Source organism: Amborella trichopoda, chromosome 3 (assembly GCF_054954075.1).
Source record: "Amborella trichopoda isolate Santa Cruz 75 chromosome 3, AtrichopodaSantaCruz75HAP2 v2.0, whole genome shotgun sequence".
Taxonomy (NCBI): domain Eukaryota; kingdom Viridiplantae; phylum Streptophyta; class Magnoliopsida; order Amborellales; family Amborellaceae; genus Amborella; species Amborella trichopoda.
Genome location: NC_142338.1, coordinates 6,453,308 through 6,473,493, shown reverse-complemented (window position 1 = coordinate 6,473,493; position 20,186 = coordinate 6,453,308). Strand labels below are relative to the sequence as shown.

The 20,186-nt window shown below is 35.0% G+C and overlaps 3 protein-coding genes across 59 annotated transcripts in view; 1 reads left to right on the top strand and 2 right to left on the bottom strand.

Moving 5' to 3' along the window:
- LOC18439986 (DNA-binding protein) overlaps positions 1-6,341 on the top strand; it is a 31,594-nt gene extending 25,253 nt beyond the window's left edge. For 23 of the 32 annotated variants that reach the window (XM_088863121.1, XM_088863129.1, XM_088863136.1 and 20 more), the window contains 3 exons: positions 230-374; positions 3,859-3,993; positions 5,997-6,341. In XM_088863121.1, coding sequence (XP_088719247.1) covers positions 230-374; positions 3,859-3,993; positions 5,997-6,173 — 457 coding nt within the window. In that variant the 3' untranslated portion in view covers positions 6,174-6,341. The remainder of the gene's footprint in view (positions 1-229; positions 375-3,858; positions 3,994-5,996) is intronic. The other 9 variants (XR_016052892.1, XR_016052898.1, XR_016052891.1 and 6 more) reach the window with 1 other exon arrangement.
- LOC18439985 (Integrase-type DNA-binding superfamily protein) lies at positions 6,324-7,584 on the bottom strand. Its single transcript, XM_020670621.2, has one exon. The coding sequence runs from the start codon at positions 7,417-7,419 to the stop codon at positions 6,577-6,579; it is 843 nt and encodes a 280-aa protein (XP_020526280.1). The 5' UTR covers positions 7,420-7,584; the 3' UTR covers positions 6,324-6,576.
- An 11,517-nt stretch (positions 7,585-19,101) lies between these two features.
- EMB2738 (GTP-binding family protein) overlaps positions 19,102-20,186 on the bottom strand; it is a 28,450-nt gene continuing 27,365 nt past the window's right edge. For 18 of the 26 annotated variants that reach the window (XR_016052863.1, XR_002281903.2, XR_016052864.1 and 15 more), the window contains one exon: positions 19,102-19,641. Coding sequence is in view for 3 of the 26 variants with exons in the window: in XM_006850138.4 (XP_006850201.1) it covers positions 19,568-19,641 (74 nt within the window). In the remaining 23 variants the exon portion in view is untranslated. The remainder of the gene's footprint in view (positions 19,642-20,186) is intronic. The other 8 variants (XR_016052865.1, XR_016052868.1, XR_016052870.1 and 5 more) reach the window with 1 other exon arrangement.

Sequence of the window (20,186 nt, the reverse complement as noted above, 5' to 3'; positions counted from 1 at the left end):
CATTATCACCCAATGATGTGAATGAATAAACTGGTCACAGGAAATTTTACCCAATTATTCAAGTGATGAATGAATTTAGTTATACACTATACACACTCACATATTTATTGAATTCATAGAATCCAAGCGAGAGCAATCTCTAGGCCTAAGATCTTGAGGTTGTTGGGTATTGCACGTGTTTTGGGATTGTCAATTATTACTTCATAGGATGAATTTAGGTCCATTTCAGATGTGATATGGAAGAGAAAAAGGATGAAGAAGACAGCACATTGAATGAAGGAGAGGCTGCAGTTGCCTTAGCCCATGCAAGGAGACTAATTGAGAGTGGTGTCCATGCATTGGATATCGGCATTATTACTCCTTACGCTGCGCAGGTCAAATCTTTTCTTTTTCTTTTTATGCTACTCCTGGCATTGTTTAATGAATATGAAGAGCATGTAGATGACATAATAAAATGCTAGAGGTATATCTTTATGACTTGAAAAATCTTAAAACTTCTTGGATGAGTATTCACCACCAGAGTTTTCCCTGCGAATCTTAATTTTCTTATGACTTGAAAAATCTTAAAACTTCTTGGATGGGTATTCACCACCAGAGTTTGCTCTATGAACCTTAATTTTCCTTCCAAATTTTATTTGAATCATATTGCTAAAGGTAACAAATGCATGATAGACATCAGATTCGTATTCAGGAAATATACCCAAGTATGACGAGAGATAATCCACAAAGAACACAACACAAGAAGGGCCTACGTATCAGAGTGGACAAGATCAGATATTTAATTGTACTTTCAGAGATAGGAAAAGGCAATGCTGATAATTTGGCCAGCTAGCTTACACTTATATTTCTGTAGTTCATCATTGTAACTCTTAGGAAAATTGCATGAAGAAGGGATAGCTCCAAACTGAAACAACTTCTTGAGCCTCTCAGAACCAAGATGACCTAGATGCTATGCTAGAGTTGCCATGTATGGAGAGACAGAGGTCACACATCTGCAACTGCTAACAAGCTCCAATAATGAATTTAGGCAAAAGACTTGACCTACGTTATGACCTTTCCTAATTGGCTTCCTTGTCAGGATTTCCTTCATTAGGCAAACATACTGAATATACAAAACTGAACAGTTTTGATCAACTAACTAATGAATAGATGACAAATTCATGATTAAATGAGGAACAAACAGCACTTTGGACTTCTTGAACAAATGAGTATTAACTGCGCCTACTCTGCTAATTCTTAGTTTACAACCATTAGCAGTGCAAAGGGGGAATAGAAATTTGACATTCTCAGTTATATGACTAGTTGCACGAGAGTCAAGGAAACAGCGAGACCAAAAATGCTTGATAGTTCTGATAAGGGCGGGCCTGAACGTACACACTGAAGTGCCTCCTTGATAGAGTCCCAAGGGCAACAGATTCTGGGGTTCTAGCAACTGAGAATGGTGCACATGCGAAAAGGAATCTCAATACTAATGGCAGGAATTTCATACTATTCCATGGTTCACAAGCAAAAGAGTCTAGAACAGATGCAAAAACTCACTTTATTGATGCCTTGAACCACCGAAATAATTGATTTGTAGTCGTGTGTCTTAGAAAGTATGAATTGGTTTGCAAAACCCTAAGTATTTGCGAAACATCTTCCACTTCCCAACATAATATTTTCTTGGACTCGGGAGCAAAAGAGAAATCCCTAAAAAATAATCAAGTGTTTTAGGTGATGATAGGGATTGTACAGACTCCTGCAGTATTGCTATGGTACTTTTGCAGTGATGCGTTGTATCTAGATTGTAGTGCAAAATTGGTCTTCCTAATGCTGATCATAGATCTAGGGCTTTGAATCCAAAACAAAGATTTTTTATTCGATTGCAAATACTGAATCTCCATGAGGACTAATGAAGTGTAATGGATTAGAGATCTATTGATGACAAACCGATTAGAGTTTTGATTGAAGTCTAGCTCTAATACCACGTTAGAATCAGAGAAACTTGAGCAAATTTCTTATATATATATAGCTTTTGATATCTTAGGTTGATAGTCCAGGAGAATGGAGAGATTGAGGAAGATGTTGCGCATAAAATTAGAGTTGGGTGGGGGAGTGGAGATGTGCATATGGTGTTTTGTGTAATTGCTGCATACCGATGAAAGAAACTAAAGGGGATGTTTTATAGGACCGCTGTAGGACTAGTCATGCTTAAGGACAGAATGTTGGATGGTCCAGAGAAACATATCTATAGGATGAGTATAGCTGAGATGAGGATTTTGAGATGGATGAGTGCTAAGACAAGAAATGATAGAACTCAGAATGAATACTTATGAGAGAACTTTGGGGTAGCTTCAATAGGCTATAAGATGAGGGAAAATAAACCTAGGTGGGCTGGCCATGTGCAGTATAGACCTAATACAACGCTGGTTATGAGGAGCGATTTGGTTCAAGTGGAAGGCTCTAAAAGGACAAGGGGAAGGCTTAAAAGGACGTGGATGAAAGTAGTGTGAAGAGATATGGTGACTTATGGTCTGACTGAGGGTATGGTTCTTGATAGAGTAGAATAGCGGAACATGATTTGTGTAGCCGACTCCAAATAATTGGGATAAGGAATGGATGATATATATATATATATATATATATATATATATATATATATAGGGTGTGGTTTCTATAAGGTTGCAACCTTAAACAATCCAATTAAGGTGCACCTCCAAATTTTATCATACCATGTAATTTTGGTGTAAAATGTTCTTAGGATTATCTTAGAATCTATTTTCATCTCTAATTATAAAATTTTAAACTTCAAAAATGGTTAAAATCAAACATATGAAAATCTTGAAAATGGACGGTCAAGATAACATGTTGCAATATGCATTATCTCTGGGACTCAAAATCTTTTTTTTCCCCATATTCATACATCTCGGTGCCGAGATGATCAATTAGGAGGTTTTCAACATTAAAACAACCTTTTCTAATAGATTGTTTAGGCGCATCTTTACTTCTACATTTTAAGGTTGCAACCTTATATAGACTTTTTCCATATATATTTTTAGATATATATGAGTAATGACACTATGAGATCCTCCCACACCCATGTGAGTAGGACCCCTAAGGATCACCATTAATTTTTGATACAGATCTCTAGAAAAGTTATCACATGGGTGTGGGACTTCGGTGAATGGGTTTATTGATAACTTTTCTAAAGATCTGTGTCAAAATTTAATGGTGATCCTTTGGTGTCCTACTCACATGGGTGTGGGAGGGTCTCATAGTATCATTACTCTATATATATATATATATATATATATATATATAAGGAAAAAATGCTTACTTCAATAGTTGGGATAATGCTCGAATGATGATGATGACAAAAATAACCTGAACTAATAGGCTAATTACATAAACTAAAAGTACATGAATATACATCTTAGCCCTATGAACTGGTGAAATCACATTTTTCAAATTAGAGATGGAAAACCCTGACCTATATCTGGTATCCTTGTCTCATTCACTCTGAATACATATAAGGTTGCCGTTCTAATAACTTTAAGATTTTCTATTACACTGACCTTGTGTTTCTTTGTGTTCATCTTTTCTATTTAAAACTCGTGCTGGTTCCTTGAGCTTCTTCATTGTTATCTCCTTCAATCACCCTCCTCTCTAAATACATGAATGGTGATTTTTTTTTCTGCTGCTTCAGCATCACAGCATGCTAGTAGTTGCCGATATGTAACTCTTTTTTGCTTATTTCCTTTATGTGAAATTGTGCTCCACAAGAATTTTTACTTCGGTTCTCTTCTTTGACATATATTTTTCTCTTGCCTCTTGCCAATTAGTGTTCTTTTGATGCTTATATTGGATATGGTGACATAGGTTGTGTTATTGAAGATGATGAGAAGCAAGGAAGACAAGCTGAAAGATATAGAGGTCTCTACTGTTGATGGCTTCCAAGGTCGAGAGAAAGAAGCCATTATCATATCAATGGTCCGATCTAACTCACATCAGGAGGTAATTTTTACTTGGAAATGTGCATTTGTCCCCTCTGATTTAATAATAGCTCTTGTGTGCCCTAAATTTGTGCAGTTCTTCATCCCAACCGCTTCTCAGAAAAGGCCTCAAAAGGATTTTTCTGGCTTATCGTTCAACAGCATACTACTAATCTTCATTAAAAAAGAGGATGTGTAGCATTGTGAAGCACCAAAAAAACCACTTTAACTCGACAAATAGAGCCTAGTGGCATGTAGCACAAATAAGCCAGTTTTAGCTTGTGTTATCCATGAAATGCATTAGGAACTTTTCACTTTAGTAGGTGGCTTAGGGGTGTGTGTGTTTGTTAATCCCTGCTCTACTTTAATGCACTTGTTCCTTGCAAGTGAAGTACAGTGGTTTATGTAACATATACCACAAACCCTCAACATCCATGAATAAATTTGATGCGAGGACCCAAACTGGGCTATGGTTTTCTATACTCCATTGGATGATAATTTTTCTGTAGTTCTTAGATGATAATACGGCTCACTGCAGGGACCTCTGTGCTGGGGACAGCACCTCTTGCTGCTGGTTCCCTTGCTTGTTCTCTCTAGTTACACAGCACAATGTGTTTGTCAAACAGTCCTATGAGATGATAAGGGGACAAGGAATTTGGTTCTCGAGTTTCTGGAGCAACCTTCAAGATATTGAGATCCCTGACTTGGTTGCTCTCTTAGAATTGTTCAACAACCACTTTAGTGCATGGCTGGCTAGTGATAAGTTTATTTGGTGCCCTGCTCCCTCGGGGGGGGTTTCCTAGTCTCTTCTATAAACCATGAATTATCCATGAATGGTGAACCGGGTATCACGTATAAGGCCTAGTCCACCTCTCTCTCCAAAAATTGGGGTCTTCACTTGTAATCTTCAAGAAAGTCCTCACTACCAACTAACTTCGTGGAGAGGCATCCTGATTCCCACCAATGTGTCATGTGTAAGGAAGCTGAAGTAACTTTAGACCATCTCTTTTTGCTTTTGCCCAGTCACTGTCCAAGTTTGGGGTTCTTTGTTGAGCTATTCTGAATGACAGTGAACCTGGCCAGCAAATGTCCAATGCCTTTTGATTGGATATTTACCTACACCCCAACCACACCACCCCCACCCCCCCCTTCCCAAAAAAAAAAAAACCACAAATTTCCCTCAGCCGGCTTTTTCCTGTGGCAGGCTTCTACGCTGGCTCAATCTGGTCCATTTGGCTTGAGCAAAATGCTCATATTTTTTGAAGCGAAGAGAGTGTGGACTCCTTTAATGAGATATCAAGAAAATGGTATTTTTGGATGCAATATAGAAAGGATTTATTTGGTTTGTATTCCTCATATTTCGTCCAAAAATTCAAGGTGTCTATGAAGCTCTAGACTGCTGTTGTAAGCAGACCAGACCTGTGGTTGCCTCCTCCCATCAGGTCCATTAAACTAAATTTGATAGGTGTTCTTTAAGCAATCTGGGCCTATCAGGAGCAGGAGGCTTTTTTAGAAACCATCAGGTGAAGAGTCCCATTGGTATGTTGACCTCAACAAAGGCTGAGGCAGGGCCTCAAACTATTGGATCCTGCCAAGTAGTAGTTGGAGAGTCACTGAATGTCATTAGATGCACCGTTAGGAAGGCCCCATTGTCCCTGGTACCTAGAACTGGTGTTTGATCAGATTTATCTCTTTGTAGCAACCTACAGATTTCTTTTAAGCATTCCTGGGGAGAGGATGACAACGTAGTGAATTCACTAGTGAAAGAATTGGCCATTGAAGGAAATCTGCTTTTTTGAAATATTTGTGGTGTCTGGTGCTTTACGACGAGACATTCATACAAAACTTGTAAAAAATCCTATTTCAGCAATACCAAAGCGAGTTTTATCAAAAAGAAGATAAGACATGTTTGACATTTCTGTTTATTTACCGATAAATATATTGTTTTTTCCCTGATAAATAATTACTCTGAAGTGCACTTTCACAACTTCATGATAAAGAATTGTGAACTTTGTTATATTTCAGGTTGGTTTTCTGAGCGATAGGAGGCGTATGAACGTGGCTGTGACACGAGCACGTAGACAGTGTTGCATAGTTTGTGACTCTGAGACGGTCAGCCACAATGATTTCTTGAAACGCCTTGTTGAATACTTTGACGAGCATGGTGAGTATTTGAGTGCATCAGAGTACTTGAATGAATGAAAGTAATGCATGAATTATGTCTAAGAAAATATATTTATAAATATTCATTTTCCTAAGATTTTTCTGCTTAGAAACAAGCATCATATTGAGTTTTATGATCCTATTTCCATCTTACCTTAGTATGTATACAGAGATATGAAGAACGCTGAATTTGAGAATCTTTATGTTTTATCCTCTCTCTCTCTCTCTCTCAATAGCGGCACCCACTGAAACAGACAAAAGAAAGATGTTGGAGGACAAAGGAATGAACTACCCACCGAAACAAACATAAAAAAGGGGTTGGAGGACAAAGGAAAGAACTACCCATTGCTATGCTACCTATTAACCCTCAACACGTAGACATTACATGAAACTGAACCAAAACTAACCATGATTATTTCTCTCAGTTTAGAGATCCCAGAGGTTAGAGATCCCAAATAGAGGAAGTCAGGCATATATCCTCATGGCCCTCAATCTGTATAGTGCAGGTTTGGTCATCTGTGTTGTGATCAAACCCATTCAACTCCTCTAATTCGTCCCAAAGGAAATCTTGACCGTCCAACTCTCCAGTCTCTGAAATTGCTGGAAAGTTATTTCCCAGCAAGATCTGCTGCGGGGGTGTTGCACTACTATCTGACCCACTCTCTTCTTTCAACACACCCAATTGCTCATCTTTCAACACACCCAATTGCTCAAGAAACTCCTTCAGATCAATCTGCTTCTCTTGAGCAGAAAACCCATAATTTTCTAGGCCATCTTTCTCTTCTCTTTCAATTTCAGGGCCTGAATTTACTTTTCCCTTCTCACTAAAGACCAGGGGACATGAAACAGGTGGAGGCTGGTTCACATTCTTCTTCATTTCCTGAAGCCTCTGGTGTATGACATGCACATTAGGTTGTGCATTGAGATTGAGAACTCCATATGAATGATAATTGGAACCAAAGTTCTTACTGGAAAACCAGTTTACACTAAGGGTTTTTTGTAGAGAATGAGGGTTTGAGTGTATGTGGGGTAAGTTGAGGTGGGCTTCGGGCCCATAGAGTCTTCTTGCCGCTTCATCGTAAGCCAATGCAGCTTCTTCAGCTGTAGAAAAAGAGCCCAACCAGAGCCTGGTTCTTTTCTTTGGTTCCCTTATCTCTGCAACCCATTTGCCCCATGTTCTCTGTCTCACTCCCCTGTACTCGCAGGATGAGTTTTGGGGTCCTCCTTTGCCCCTAGTGGGGCCTTTCTTACATGTTTTCATAAGGTTCTTCCTGCAACTTTCCATGTGAGTTTTGGGGTTGGGGGGGTTTGATATGGGCCTATAAAGAATGGTGGGAGATGTAGGTTTTTAGGAAAAAAGGATCATAGTTTGCAACAGAAGGTGGAATATGTGGGCTGTTATGCGAGGAATGATGGTGTTCTATGAATTGAGGGACGTATGTGGATTATCTGTGCGTGCGTGTGTAGAGAGCAAGAGAGAGAGAAAGAGATTGGGGGGGGGGGGGGGGGGGGGGGGGGGGAATGAGTGTGTTTGGGGGGGGGGGATGAGTGTGTTTTGTGAAGAAAGGTAGGAAGTTTTGTTTTGGTTTAGAGAGAGAGAGAGAGAGAGAGAGGATGTGGTTTGTGAGGAAGCAGGCGGGATAAGTAGTGGGTGAGGAGGAAGTTTGACTTAAATGAGATCACGGTTGGTGTTAGCCCCCCCAAGAGCATGTGACCGTTGCGATATAGATCTCTCTATACTATACGTTGAAGAGTTAACAAGAGTCACATGTCTTTTATACATAATTACTATAAAGCCCATATCTGTTTATGGAAATGACTAGTTAAGAGTCTTAAGCGCCCAGAATCCTATGACTATTGAGACCATTCCCTATTAAGCCAGCGACTCAGCGGAATCCTGTTAAGGACTTAATTGTCATATTAGGAAGGCAGGGTGTTTTTGCGCATCTCCTCCCTCGCTTATTTCGGAGAATTTTTTTAGTCTAAAATTTTGGAAAACAGATAATAGTTACTAGATGATTATTTTTAAAAGGAAAATTTTGAATTTTAAGTTTTTGCAACACTTAGATATAGCCCCACAAAAATCGAATAGTCTCTTTTCAATTTTAAAGCATAAGTTTTTTTAGTACATCGAGAATTAATTTCAGAGTTTTTTTGTTTTTTTTGCGGAGATTATAGGGTTATAAAGATTGTCTCTAAAATTTGAGATCCAAAAAGTATCCATGGCATGAATTTTGTCCTAGGGAGTAAGTTGAGAGTATCCACTTGGGGAGGAGGAAATCTTTTTCACAACACTAAAATGCGCTTGTGATTCGATGGTTTTCTAGTATTCCAAAGAGGACCCACATGACCTACGAAATTACAAGAATAACACTTCTTTTCACATATTGTAATCAATTAGTCCTTTGACTCAAGTCTAATATTGGTAACGATTTGGGGTTGAGCTCTTAGGGTCCATTTGGACCCCTGGGTTCTATAAAACCTGGTCTTATGAAATCGGCTTTCTTCCAAAATAGTGTGTTTGGCACTTTTTTTTTTTTTCATTCAAAGCCCAAATTTTCAAAAACCCTCAAATAAGCTGGTTTTTCATTCAAAACCCAGATATTCAAAACCCGGACTTATGATTGGTTTTGCGTGATACCCAGATATTTTTATACCTGGAGCCAAACGACCACTTGAGCTCACCCTAATCGTCTCTTTGATGGTTAAGTAGCAGGTATATTGTTTTTTGCCGGCTGGCCAGCATTGCCTGCAAGCTATCTAGATCGTCCAACTAAATTAGATGGTACAAATTGCCACATATCGATGCAATCTCCACTGTCCAATTTTGTTGGATGGTAGAAGATGTGGGGACTGCATGCAGGTCCGTCTACATAAAAACCGTCGTGTCCTAAGGAATAACCTAATTCCTTCAAGTATTATCTGCGATATGATACTCTGTATCGGGCTTTTTAGGGCGGATTGTTATTTTGACGCTTTTATCGAACAAGATCTAATTGTGGTTGTAGATATTATGGTCTGTTTTAGAGGGAGAGAGTAAATAGCGAGACCAATGTAATTCTTATTTGGCGAGTTTGGCAAAGAAATAAATAAATAAATATTGGAAATTCAGAGGTTCTCTCGCAAGATCTAACTAAAACTGTTTTTAAAGATTTAATCATTGAAATAAAGTGATGGGTAATTATGTAATATTCATAGGAAGCTCGAGGAATTTGGCATGGTTCATTTCAATATATCCACCTCCCCAGCATTTCACTATGTCACGAGCTGTAATTCACATGAGTTTTGTTTGTATGTTTTCTTATTTGCTTTCATTTATTTATTTGTTTTGGGCTTATTTTGTTTTCTTTCATTTGCCAACAGAGCCTGAATCTCGAGACACCAATCAAACATTTCACATTCCCTCTCAGAATTTGATCACGAGAGACACATACTCCCTCCTGTCACACTCGTGCACCACTATTTCCATTCTTCTCGCTCACCACTATTTTCTCTCTTTGGGGATGGACTAGAGGTGGGATCATCCAGACCCGGACCCAATTGGACCCGACCCCAAAAATAAAAATATATATTTAAATGTTATGGTTAACATATATGTGTATTATTTAACTATGAAAAAAGCTAAAGTCAGTCCATCAGCTAAAGGAATAATGTAAGCTCAATGGTTCAAATTTAATTTGAGCCATCTAATGGTCACGACTGTATTTTGTAATATAATTTTAATATTTTTATATAAATCTAAGTAACATGAATTTTTGGATGTCCACTCTTTTCATCAAGACATACCTAATAAAATTATTAAAAATTAATAATTCATGAAAGATAATTAGACCAAAATGTTCCTAAAATCTTTCAGCGGTATTTTAGTCAATTTATTTTTTGAAAATTATTTTTTAATATTTTTATTAGATTCTATTATTTGTAAAGAATAGATGAAGTGATTTGGATTGGTAAAAAAAAAAATTAAAATTAAAATATGAAATGCAATCGTGATCATTGGTTCGACTTAGATTTAAGCTAGACTGTTGGGTTTACATTATTCCATCAGTTGATGGGCTGACAGTAGATTTTTCATTTAAATATTATAACTAAAAATATATAGTTATATTCATTAAAGGAAAATATTGGCATAGGCCCACTAACCTACAACTATATATGGTCCAACTGCCCAGATTGAATCTGGGTTGATCTAGTGATCACGATTGTATTTTAATTTTATTTTTTTTCTATAAATTCAAATCACTTGAAATTTTAAGGTTTGTTCTTTAGAAATCTAATAATACAATAAAAATATAAAAAAGAATATTTCATAAAAAATAAATTGACCAAATACCTTCGAAACTTTTTAAGGGTATTTTGGCCAATTTATATCTACGAATTATTTTTTTAATATTTTTATTAGGTGCGCTTTGAAGAGAAGAATACATGCCTAAAATTTCACGTGATTTGAATTTGTAGAAACAAAAATTAAAATCAAGTGTGATCATTTGATCGGCCCATATTGAATCTGAACCGTTTGGCTCATATGTAATTACAAATTAGTGGGACTACGCCTAGATTATCCTTTTTTTAAATATCAATTAAATATTATTAAAGTATATATTAAATATTATAGCTGAAAAGAATGTAATTCACTTGGAAAAAACGTTAGAGCTTAAAAATGCTTAATCCCAAATGGTTAAATAAAGGAAAAACATTACAAGTACGTGATACGTAAATGAATAAAAATGGAAACATATTACAAGTATATGATACGTGAATTAAAATGGAAATATATTCATGAAATGGTCAAATCACCTTGGCAAATCATTAAACATTTTTTTGTTGGGCACAGCTTTTGAGAAAATTCACTTCGGTTAAAATATTCTAAAAAATGGATTGTATCATAAGATCAGTCACTTTAAATAAAAGGAGGTTATAATCACTCCTATCAACTTTATATATATATATATATATATATATATATATATATATATATATATATATATATATGGACAAGTTATGTAAAATTATCCAACTTACATGGTAAGATGGACAAACACAAAAAAAAAAAAAAAAAAAAAAAAAAAAATGTAAAAAGCAGTATTATTCAAACTTTCATCGAATATAGAAACAGGAAAGTTCAACTTACAAAGAATGAAGAAAAAAAAAGACACCAAAAAGCTAGTTGATGAATTAGTCAAAAGATTGTCAAAATTATATATTAATAAGGGAAAAACCTTCCCTTGTTGGAGAATCACAGGTCTTACAAAAATCAAAGTTATACAGATCAAAAAATTTCTCAAATAGAAAATGGTTTTAAAATAGAAAGCTTAGATGTTAACAGGATAGATTATGGATGAAAAACTAGACCAGTTTCTCAAACTATGATGTATTATCCTCGATCCACTCCGGTAGATCTTCAAATAGAAGAATACCTTATTTCTAGTTCTATCTCCTACTCAGGAAAATCTGTTGTTAATTGAAACATAGACGGTATGTCTGAAAACCAAATCCTTGACCTAATAAAACACATGACTATGTATGCCACCGCTTGTAAGCATAGTGGAAATAAAGATCATGAAATTGCCAAATACATTATATATGGCTTTACAGGATGGCTTCGTGGATAATGAGATTTTCATATAAATGAATCTGTTAAGGATCAGATCCTTAATGCTACTAAACAATGGCTTGTTAAGAGGGAAGTTGGGCCTGAACAAGTCCTTGAAACTGTAGAAAATGAAGTTGATGCAATGAATACCCTCATTTAAACTATTACACTTCAGTTTGTTAGTAGTACTGCTCTTTTAGTAGCAACGTTGGAAGATTTATTATCTAACCTTCGTTGCCTACTCTGTCACATTTTAAATGGTATAAAGATGTGTTCTTTCCTAGGTTACTTTCAAGGGAAGACAGTAAAGCTGATCATTGGAAAGAAAAATTCATTTCTAGACTTCCTAACCTCTTTGCTGAAAAAGTTAAAACAAGACTTAAGAATAAGCACAATGGGTTTATTCCCTTTTCCCAATATACCTTAAGAGAATTGTCTGCTGAAATATGCGCTGAAGGTCTAGCCTTATGTACAGACCTGAAATTTAAAAGATAATTAGAAAAGCAACGAATGACTGATAAGAAGTAGTTAGGGGATTTTTGTGAACAATTTTGTTATAACACTTTACCATCTTCAAAACCCTTTTGAAAAGATAAAATTAAACATTTTCATAAATCTAGATTTAATCCATCCATGAAAAGGAGAAGTAAAGTTCCTAAAAGGCTCATCCAAGATTGTCCTTTCATGAATCACCCCTTCAAAACAAAGGGCAAAAGAAGTTATATGTCTGTTATAATTGTGGGAAGGTTGGACATTACAAAAATAAATGTAGAGTTAAAAAAAAGATAAATGAACTTGAAATAGATGATGATATTAAAAAACAAATTTTTGATATTCTCCTAATAAGAGAATATAATTCTAATATTTCTAGTAACTCGGAAGAAGAAATACTAATTGGAGAAATTAACGATGACGAATTTATTATTTCAAGTTCTGATTCTGATTCAAAGGGTGATAATGAAATTGATAACTCATGCCATTGTAACTTTTACAAAACCATCATAGATATGAACGGTTTAAGCTTAAATACTCTTACAAAAGAAGAAAGTCTGATTATCGATCTAATTGATAAAATTAGTGACCTTAAGGCTAAAAATGAAGGCTTAGTGCAATATATCAACATGGCCACAAATCCTTCTAGGCCTACCACTCCAAAACCTTCCCTCATTCCAACAAAAGCGGAGTATAGTTTTCAAGATATTCTTAAAAGAGTTCAAAACAGAACTCAAGCCGATCGAGAACCTTTTATCCTTGAGTTAAAACATGAAATTAATGACGTTCAAAACGAACTGATAATCTTAAAAATTAGGGTTCAAATTTTAGAATTAGCTACTATTACTTTTGGCAGAGAAAAATATCTTAACAATGAAAACAATGAAATCGAATTTAATAATTTGATAAATGATTATCAACATGACCCTCAACCACCTGAAGTTGAAGATACACTCCCAAAAGTTTTAGATAACAAGGAAGGTGATGAAGAGTGTAGCATAATAGAAAACGCCAAGATATAGAGTTTTGAACACATAAATCTCCTGGATAAGGTAATAACCCAACGATGGTTCACTATAGTAAAAATAGTAGTACAAAAGGAATACACTTTGCAAACTGCTGCTCTGATTGATTATGGCGCCGATTTGAATTGTATTAATGAAGGTTTGGTGCCTACCAAATATTTCAGCAAAACTACCCAAGTTTTGAACACCGCCGATGGTAGCAAAATATTAATTAATTACAAAATTTCTGATGCTATTATTTGTAATAATGGGGCCTATTTTACCTTTCTTTTTATTATGGTTAAAGGATTAAGTCAACCAGTTATCCTTGGAACACCTTTTTAAAATATATTATACCCTATAAAAATTGATGACACAAGGATTGATGCCAATGTTGAAGGATATGAAGTAAAATTCAACTTCTTTGATAAACCTAGATTACATAAGATAAATAATATAAAAAATAAAATCTCTACTAAAGAAAAGTTCATGTTCTCCTTAAAAGAAGAAATCAAATATAAAACAATTGAAGAAAAACTACTATCTTAAAAAATCCAGCATGAAATTAGTAAGTTTAAAACAACCCTTGAAAAATAAATTTGCGTTGACATTCCTAATGCCTTTTGGGATAGAAAACAACACATTGTAAAACTCCCTTATGAACCAAATTTTAATAAGCAAAAACTTCCAACCAAAGTAAGACCTATTCAAATGAATAGTAGGTTTTTAGAAATCTGTAAAAAAAGAGATTCAAGATTTACTTATTAAAAAACCAATTCGAAAAAGCTCCTCACCATAGAGTTGTTCATCCTTTTATGTTGAGAAGGCCTATGAAATTGAAAGAGGAGCTCATTGATTAGTCATAAATTATAAACCTTTAAATAAAGCATTAAGATGGATAAGATATCCAATCCCAAACAAACGGGACCTTCTTGATAGGCTTATCAATACAAGTATCTTTTCAAAATTTGATCTAAAGTATGGATATTGGCAAATCTAGATAGGTGAAAAAGATAGATATAAAACAACTTTTAATGTCCCCTTTGGGCACTATGAATGGAATGTTATCCCATTTGGTTTAAAAATACACCATCCGAATTTCAAAACATTATGAATAAATATTTAATCCTTTCACTAAGTTTATGATAGTATATATTGACGATGTGCTTGTCTTTTCCGAATCTATTGAACAACATTGGAAGCATTTAAAGGTTTTTCATAAAGCTATGAAAAATATTGGCTTAGTAGTATAAGCAAAAAAGCTTAACCTTTTCCAAAACAAAATAAGATTTCTTGGCCACAACATCTATCAAGGAAGAATTGTCCCTATTGATAGGGCAATTCAGTTTGCAGATAAGTTTCCTGATATTATAAAAGATAAGAAAGAGATCCAAAGATTTGTGGATGTTTAAATTATATTTCTGATTTTTACAAAAACTCTGCCCTAGATGCAAAACCTTTGTTCCAACGGCTTAAAAAGAACCTTAAGATTGGACTGATGTCATACCAAAGCCGTTCGAAAAATTAAAATCAAAGCTAAAGAATTACCTTGTTTAGCACTTTATAAGCCCAATGCTATTAAAATTCTTGAAATTGATGCTTCAGGACAAGGATTGGGAGGTATTCTTAAATAAAGAATTCATCAAAAAGAATAATTAGTCAGGTTTACTTCCAAAACTTGGAACCCATCAGAGCAAAATTAAAAAAAATTCTTGCTTTAGTCCATTATTTAACCAAGTTCCAAAGTGATCTGTTTAATCAAAAATTTATTGTACGAATTGATTGTAAAGCAGTAAAAGATATTCTCGAAACATATGTAAAAAAATCTCGTTTCAAAACAAATTTTTACCCAATGGCAAGGAATCCTTTCAACTTTCGAATTTACTATCGAACATATCAACGAAGACTCTAATTTCCTTCCTGAATTTTTGCAGGGATGACAAAAGATGGCAGAATCAGAATAAAAAAAAGCCCAATGAATCAGAATAAAAAAAGCCCAATGGATATAATTTTAAGTCCAAATAAGAGTCTGACTACAATATCCACATCACTCAATACGTTAATAGAAAATCAGAGCAAAGATATTAATATATATCATCAGTTAAACTCTTTAAGGGCTTATAGCCCAAGTCTAAGTCTTAATAAGACCCTTTTTATTGAAACAACATTTATAGCTCTTATGGTGATCGAAGATGATCATAAAACAAAAGATCCCGTTGAAATAGCATCAATATACCTGAAAAACCATATGCACCCAAATAAAGGAGAAAAGTGGCAAGAATTTTATGAAGCTATCCTTATGGAAATATGATCAGCAACAATAGTTCACCACCATAGAAACAATGACAACCAAATTGCATATTCAAAATTCCAGATACATAAGATCTTTTCCTATAGAGACTGGGGTCTCGATCCGTTAAAACCCCTACCATTACTTTGAATATATTAAAGCATAAGATGAAGTGTTCGCCTATCAAAACATGAAAACCTTGTATAGTTGGTATGTTCAGTTCAAATTAACTGACTTTACAGAATTCTCTAACTGGTTTAAAAACTGATTTCTCCTATTGGGATCATGTGAACAAATCCTTCCTGAAAAAATAAAAATATTCCAAAGAAAATTCTCTGAATACAACAAACGTTGTTTAAAAGGAAACTACCATCTTTATTTTATAACTTTATACCAAGTTCCTTGGATCCTTAAATGGACATACAAAATTACTGAAGATGACATGGATAGATGAGATTATATCCCAGAGCTTCACAGGCAAATAGCCGTAAACTGGTGGGACAATTATAGAAACAAGTCCTTATAACCTGAGAATATTTACATGAAAATAATCCCTACTTCTCAGTTACAAGATAATCCTAAACTTGGGATAACTGAATATGTCACAATTATGTAGCAACAAAATCCTAGATAAACTAAAGCAGAGCATAAAAAGAAGCTTGTTACTAGCCTTGGAAGAAGATGATAAAGATGACAAAATATCCACATCAACCAAAGCTGAAGATGAAGAAGAGGATTATAGTCCTCTGAATGGAGACGACTGTGAATATATTATTTTTTCTCCAAAACTAGAAACATAAAGAAAATGCTTTTCTTTAAAAGGGGACGGTGCGACTCCCAATTACCCAGGACACGAGTCCTATAATAGGTGGCCGACAGCAAGAATATAACTATTCACCTTTCTTTGTAGCTAATGGCAGATATAAATACCTTTCTACTATAGTGTCGGTACGTCCGTACAATAATTCATCTTTCTACTGTAGTGTCGGTGCGACTGTGCAATAATTCAACGGATTCCAAAATCTTACTTTGAAGTCCAGCTTTCCGTCTATAAATATGGGAAGCCTCTTCCATAAGAGGCATCGTCTGTTAGAGTATGCTTTATGCTTTGAAGTTAGAATGTGCTTTGTGCTTTGAGTGTAAAATGTGCTCGTATATCCGGTGAGCATCTTACCCATATGCTCTTGCATATGGTTTAGTATCATAGCCGATATAAATCCATTTTTACTGTGGTGTCGGTGCGTCCCTACAATAATTCACCTTTCTATTGTAGTGTCAATGCGTCTGTGCAGTAATTCAGTGAATTCCAAAATCTTACTTTGAAGTCCGGCCTTCCATCTATAAATAGGAGAAGCCTCTTCCATAATAGACATCGTTTGTTAGAGTATGATTTGTGCTTTGAAATTAGAGTGTGCTTTGTGCTTTGAAGTTAGAGTGTGCTTTGTGCTTTGAGTGTAAAAGCGTGCTTGCATATCTGGTGGTGTATCATGTAATTGTGCATCTTACCATGTAAGTTCGTTTAACTTAAGTTACCTATTTTTGTTACCTATTTTTGTTAGTTTATTATCTGTTTTATCTGTGTATATCCTGCTTCGCTGTAATTGGTATCAGAGCCAAATTCAGTAGAATTTGTTAGGTTGAAATTATAACTAAAACCAAAGTCACTGTGACCCAAATATCACTGTTAATGACCAAGATAGGTCAAGAAATCTGTAGGGACTATTTCCAGTTGACTCGATTGACAGCTATAAGGTCAAAGTGACAAATTTTATTAGGACGCTATCTAATAGGACAACTTCTTCTAACACTCTTCGAGTAAAGAATAAAGAAGAGGTTATTATAGACAATATCGAAAAACAAATCCAAAATTGAAATATTCTAAAGGTTCCGGTAACATATGCTTTTGCAAGATTCCTGGTAATGCTCCGCTGGTAGCTATGCATCTTACCCTTAGTGGTAAGATGGCTTCGTGGATGTTGTAACCATTTTCTTTTCTAATGGTTAAAGGATTAAATCAACCAGTTATTCTTGGAACACTTTTTTTAAATATGCTATAGCCAATAAAAAATGATGACACAGGGATTGCTGCCAATACTAAAGGACATGAAATAAAATTTAACTTCATCGATAAACCTAGAATACATGAGATAAATAATATAAAAAATAAAATCTCTACTAAGGAAAAATTCATGTTCTCTTTAAAAGAAGAAATCAAATATAAAACAATTGAAGAAAAACTACTATCTTCAAAAACCCAACATGAAATTATATATATATATATATATATATATATATATGTTGCATTATAAAACCCTAGAATGTTGCAATCACTCCTATCTATTGTATGTTAAATCTAATAGTTACACAGTTCAAAAAAAAATTATTTTGATTTTTATGCCTAATCAATCACACATCCCTAGCTGATTGTTCATTTAATAGATTGTGATATTTTTATATTAAAAATAAGGGAAAGTATATAATGAGACCATTTAATTTTGGTACAAAATCATCACAATTACCATTGGATGTGAAATTCAGTGGCTGCATTTATTTCATTGACCAAGCTCAAAGTTCACAAAAAAAAAAAAATTGAACTTTGTAACATACCCAAACTATCAGATTTCACATCGTGTTTGGAAATTGGAACCCTGAACAAGGTTATCTTTAGGAGATATTACCGCATTGAAGTGGCCCAAGCAACCTAATGTGAATACGCTACCCTGGCGCCTTGTCCGAAAGCATTTTTAAATTATTTAAAACAAGGATATTTAAATTATTTGGTTCAAACCAAGGCGGGAAGCTGCAAATGACCAAGGAACCCCTGTTCACGCCCGGAAACTTGAAACTCATTTTTTCATTGGATATGTTTGTTCTGAGTTTCTTACCGCGAAATAAGCGGTAATTTAGTTGTTATTTTGGAATTAAAGGGCCTAGCAAATCGACAAATCATTTCCTTGCACATTCACTTGTTAAAAGTTAGGAAACCATTCATTTGAGATGCTCGTTTTGAGTTCTGAATAAATGAAAGTACCCACTCTAGCCGCTTTTGAAATTATTGAAATGCCTTGCTTGTACAGGTCCAAATCCTTAAATAGGGGTAATTATGCTATTTTTAAATAAATATTTTGACATAATCGAGTCGAATTAATTTACTCGAATATCAATTTGGAGCAACCTATTAAATGAATGACTAAAATATTTTATTTTAAAAAATTATCAATTTTTTTTTACACATTAACAATCTCCATGTTAAAGATTGTGTATTCCTCAAAAATCAGGGTCAAAATTTCCTTAAAAGGGGGGAACCGCATTGTTATATATGGGTCCAGGGACTCAGAAACTGTCCTTCTTATGAATAAAAAATAATTAATTAAATTTTTTTTATAAAAAAAAAAAAAGAGCCCAGCTCTAGAAAGATAAAATATATCGCGCAAGAAAGATGGTGGAAAACCTCCAAACGTATGATGCAAAGGGGGAACATGCGTTCTGTCAGCTTCAGGCGTATCAAAAAGCAAACCCCAAAGAACGCATACCATCTGAGAGATCTTCACCATCAACTTCCCTTAATTCACCTTACCAAATGAAAGATACAATCTAACCTCCATGATTCATTCTTTTTTTTTTTTACAATCGTCTAACCTCCATGAGATATTCGTACATAGATTTCGATCAACTCTCATTGCCAGAGAGTATCAACACCCTTACATGAATTAAGACAGGTGCACTAAAGGATCCATACAAAAAGGGAAAGCACTTGATTTGCATAAATGTAATCCTAGTAACCATGAAAAAAAAGGAAGATCTTAGTGTTACATGTACAACTTCTTGCACTAAATCACTATATTAGTGATCACTTCCTCAGGCAAAGTAAAAGCCGGTTGTTTTCAAACCAACTGCTATGAAGGAAAGAGCCCAGCAGCCTATATGCAAAAGATTGGCAAGAACAAACAGAGATAGCAAAAGCATACTTGGAAAAGAAGCTGAATTTGACAGGAGTTGCCCTGCCCTTAAGACCAAAGAAGCTCACCTCATGGATAAACAGGCCGAGTATGCATCAATTTGTCACCACCAAATTCCCAGCAGTGGCGCCAGGATAGACTTGCTGCATATTGCTTCCAGTAGTTCTCCCTAAAAATAAAGGTAATATAAGTTCGAAACATTTTAATGATCAATCCTGAACTGATTGCTGGACCCATACATATACTGACATACATGCATGCGTATTCATATGAACAAGTACAAGAATGTCTTCTTTTTTTTGGGGTTGGGGGAGGGGGGGGGGGGGGAATCAGCTCAACAAATAGAAATACAAAATACAAATACAAATACAAGAACATTGACACAAAATTGAGTGTTCATAATCATGTCCTTTACATGCATGTGTGCATCCATATGAACACGTGTTACTCTTAGATTTGGATACAATAACCTCCAAGTCACGTAAAACTCCACAGAAACAATTCTCCCAATTTTCACTACTAATACAGAAGGAAGCAAGGCTTGATAAATGTGTGTAAGCACTTTGTGAGTCATTTGAAGAAAGAAAAATCAATTTATCAGACCCATGCCTTAAAACTAATTATCAGAAATATCGTAAACTGATTCACTTTCTTGTAGAAAATGGTATGCTTGTGTGTTTGTTGCTGTCTTCACTTGATTGTCTAGAAGGTATG

Excerpts from the sequence above, each read along its gene's own strand:
- LOC18439985 (XM_020670621.2), bottom strand. The coding sequence starts at position 7,419 with ATGGAAAGTTGCAGGAAGAACCTTATGAAAACATGTAAGAAAGGCCCC.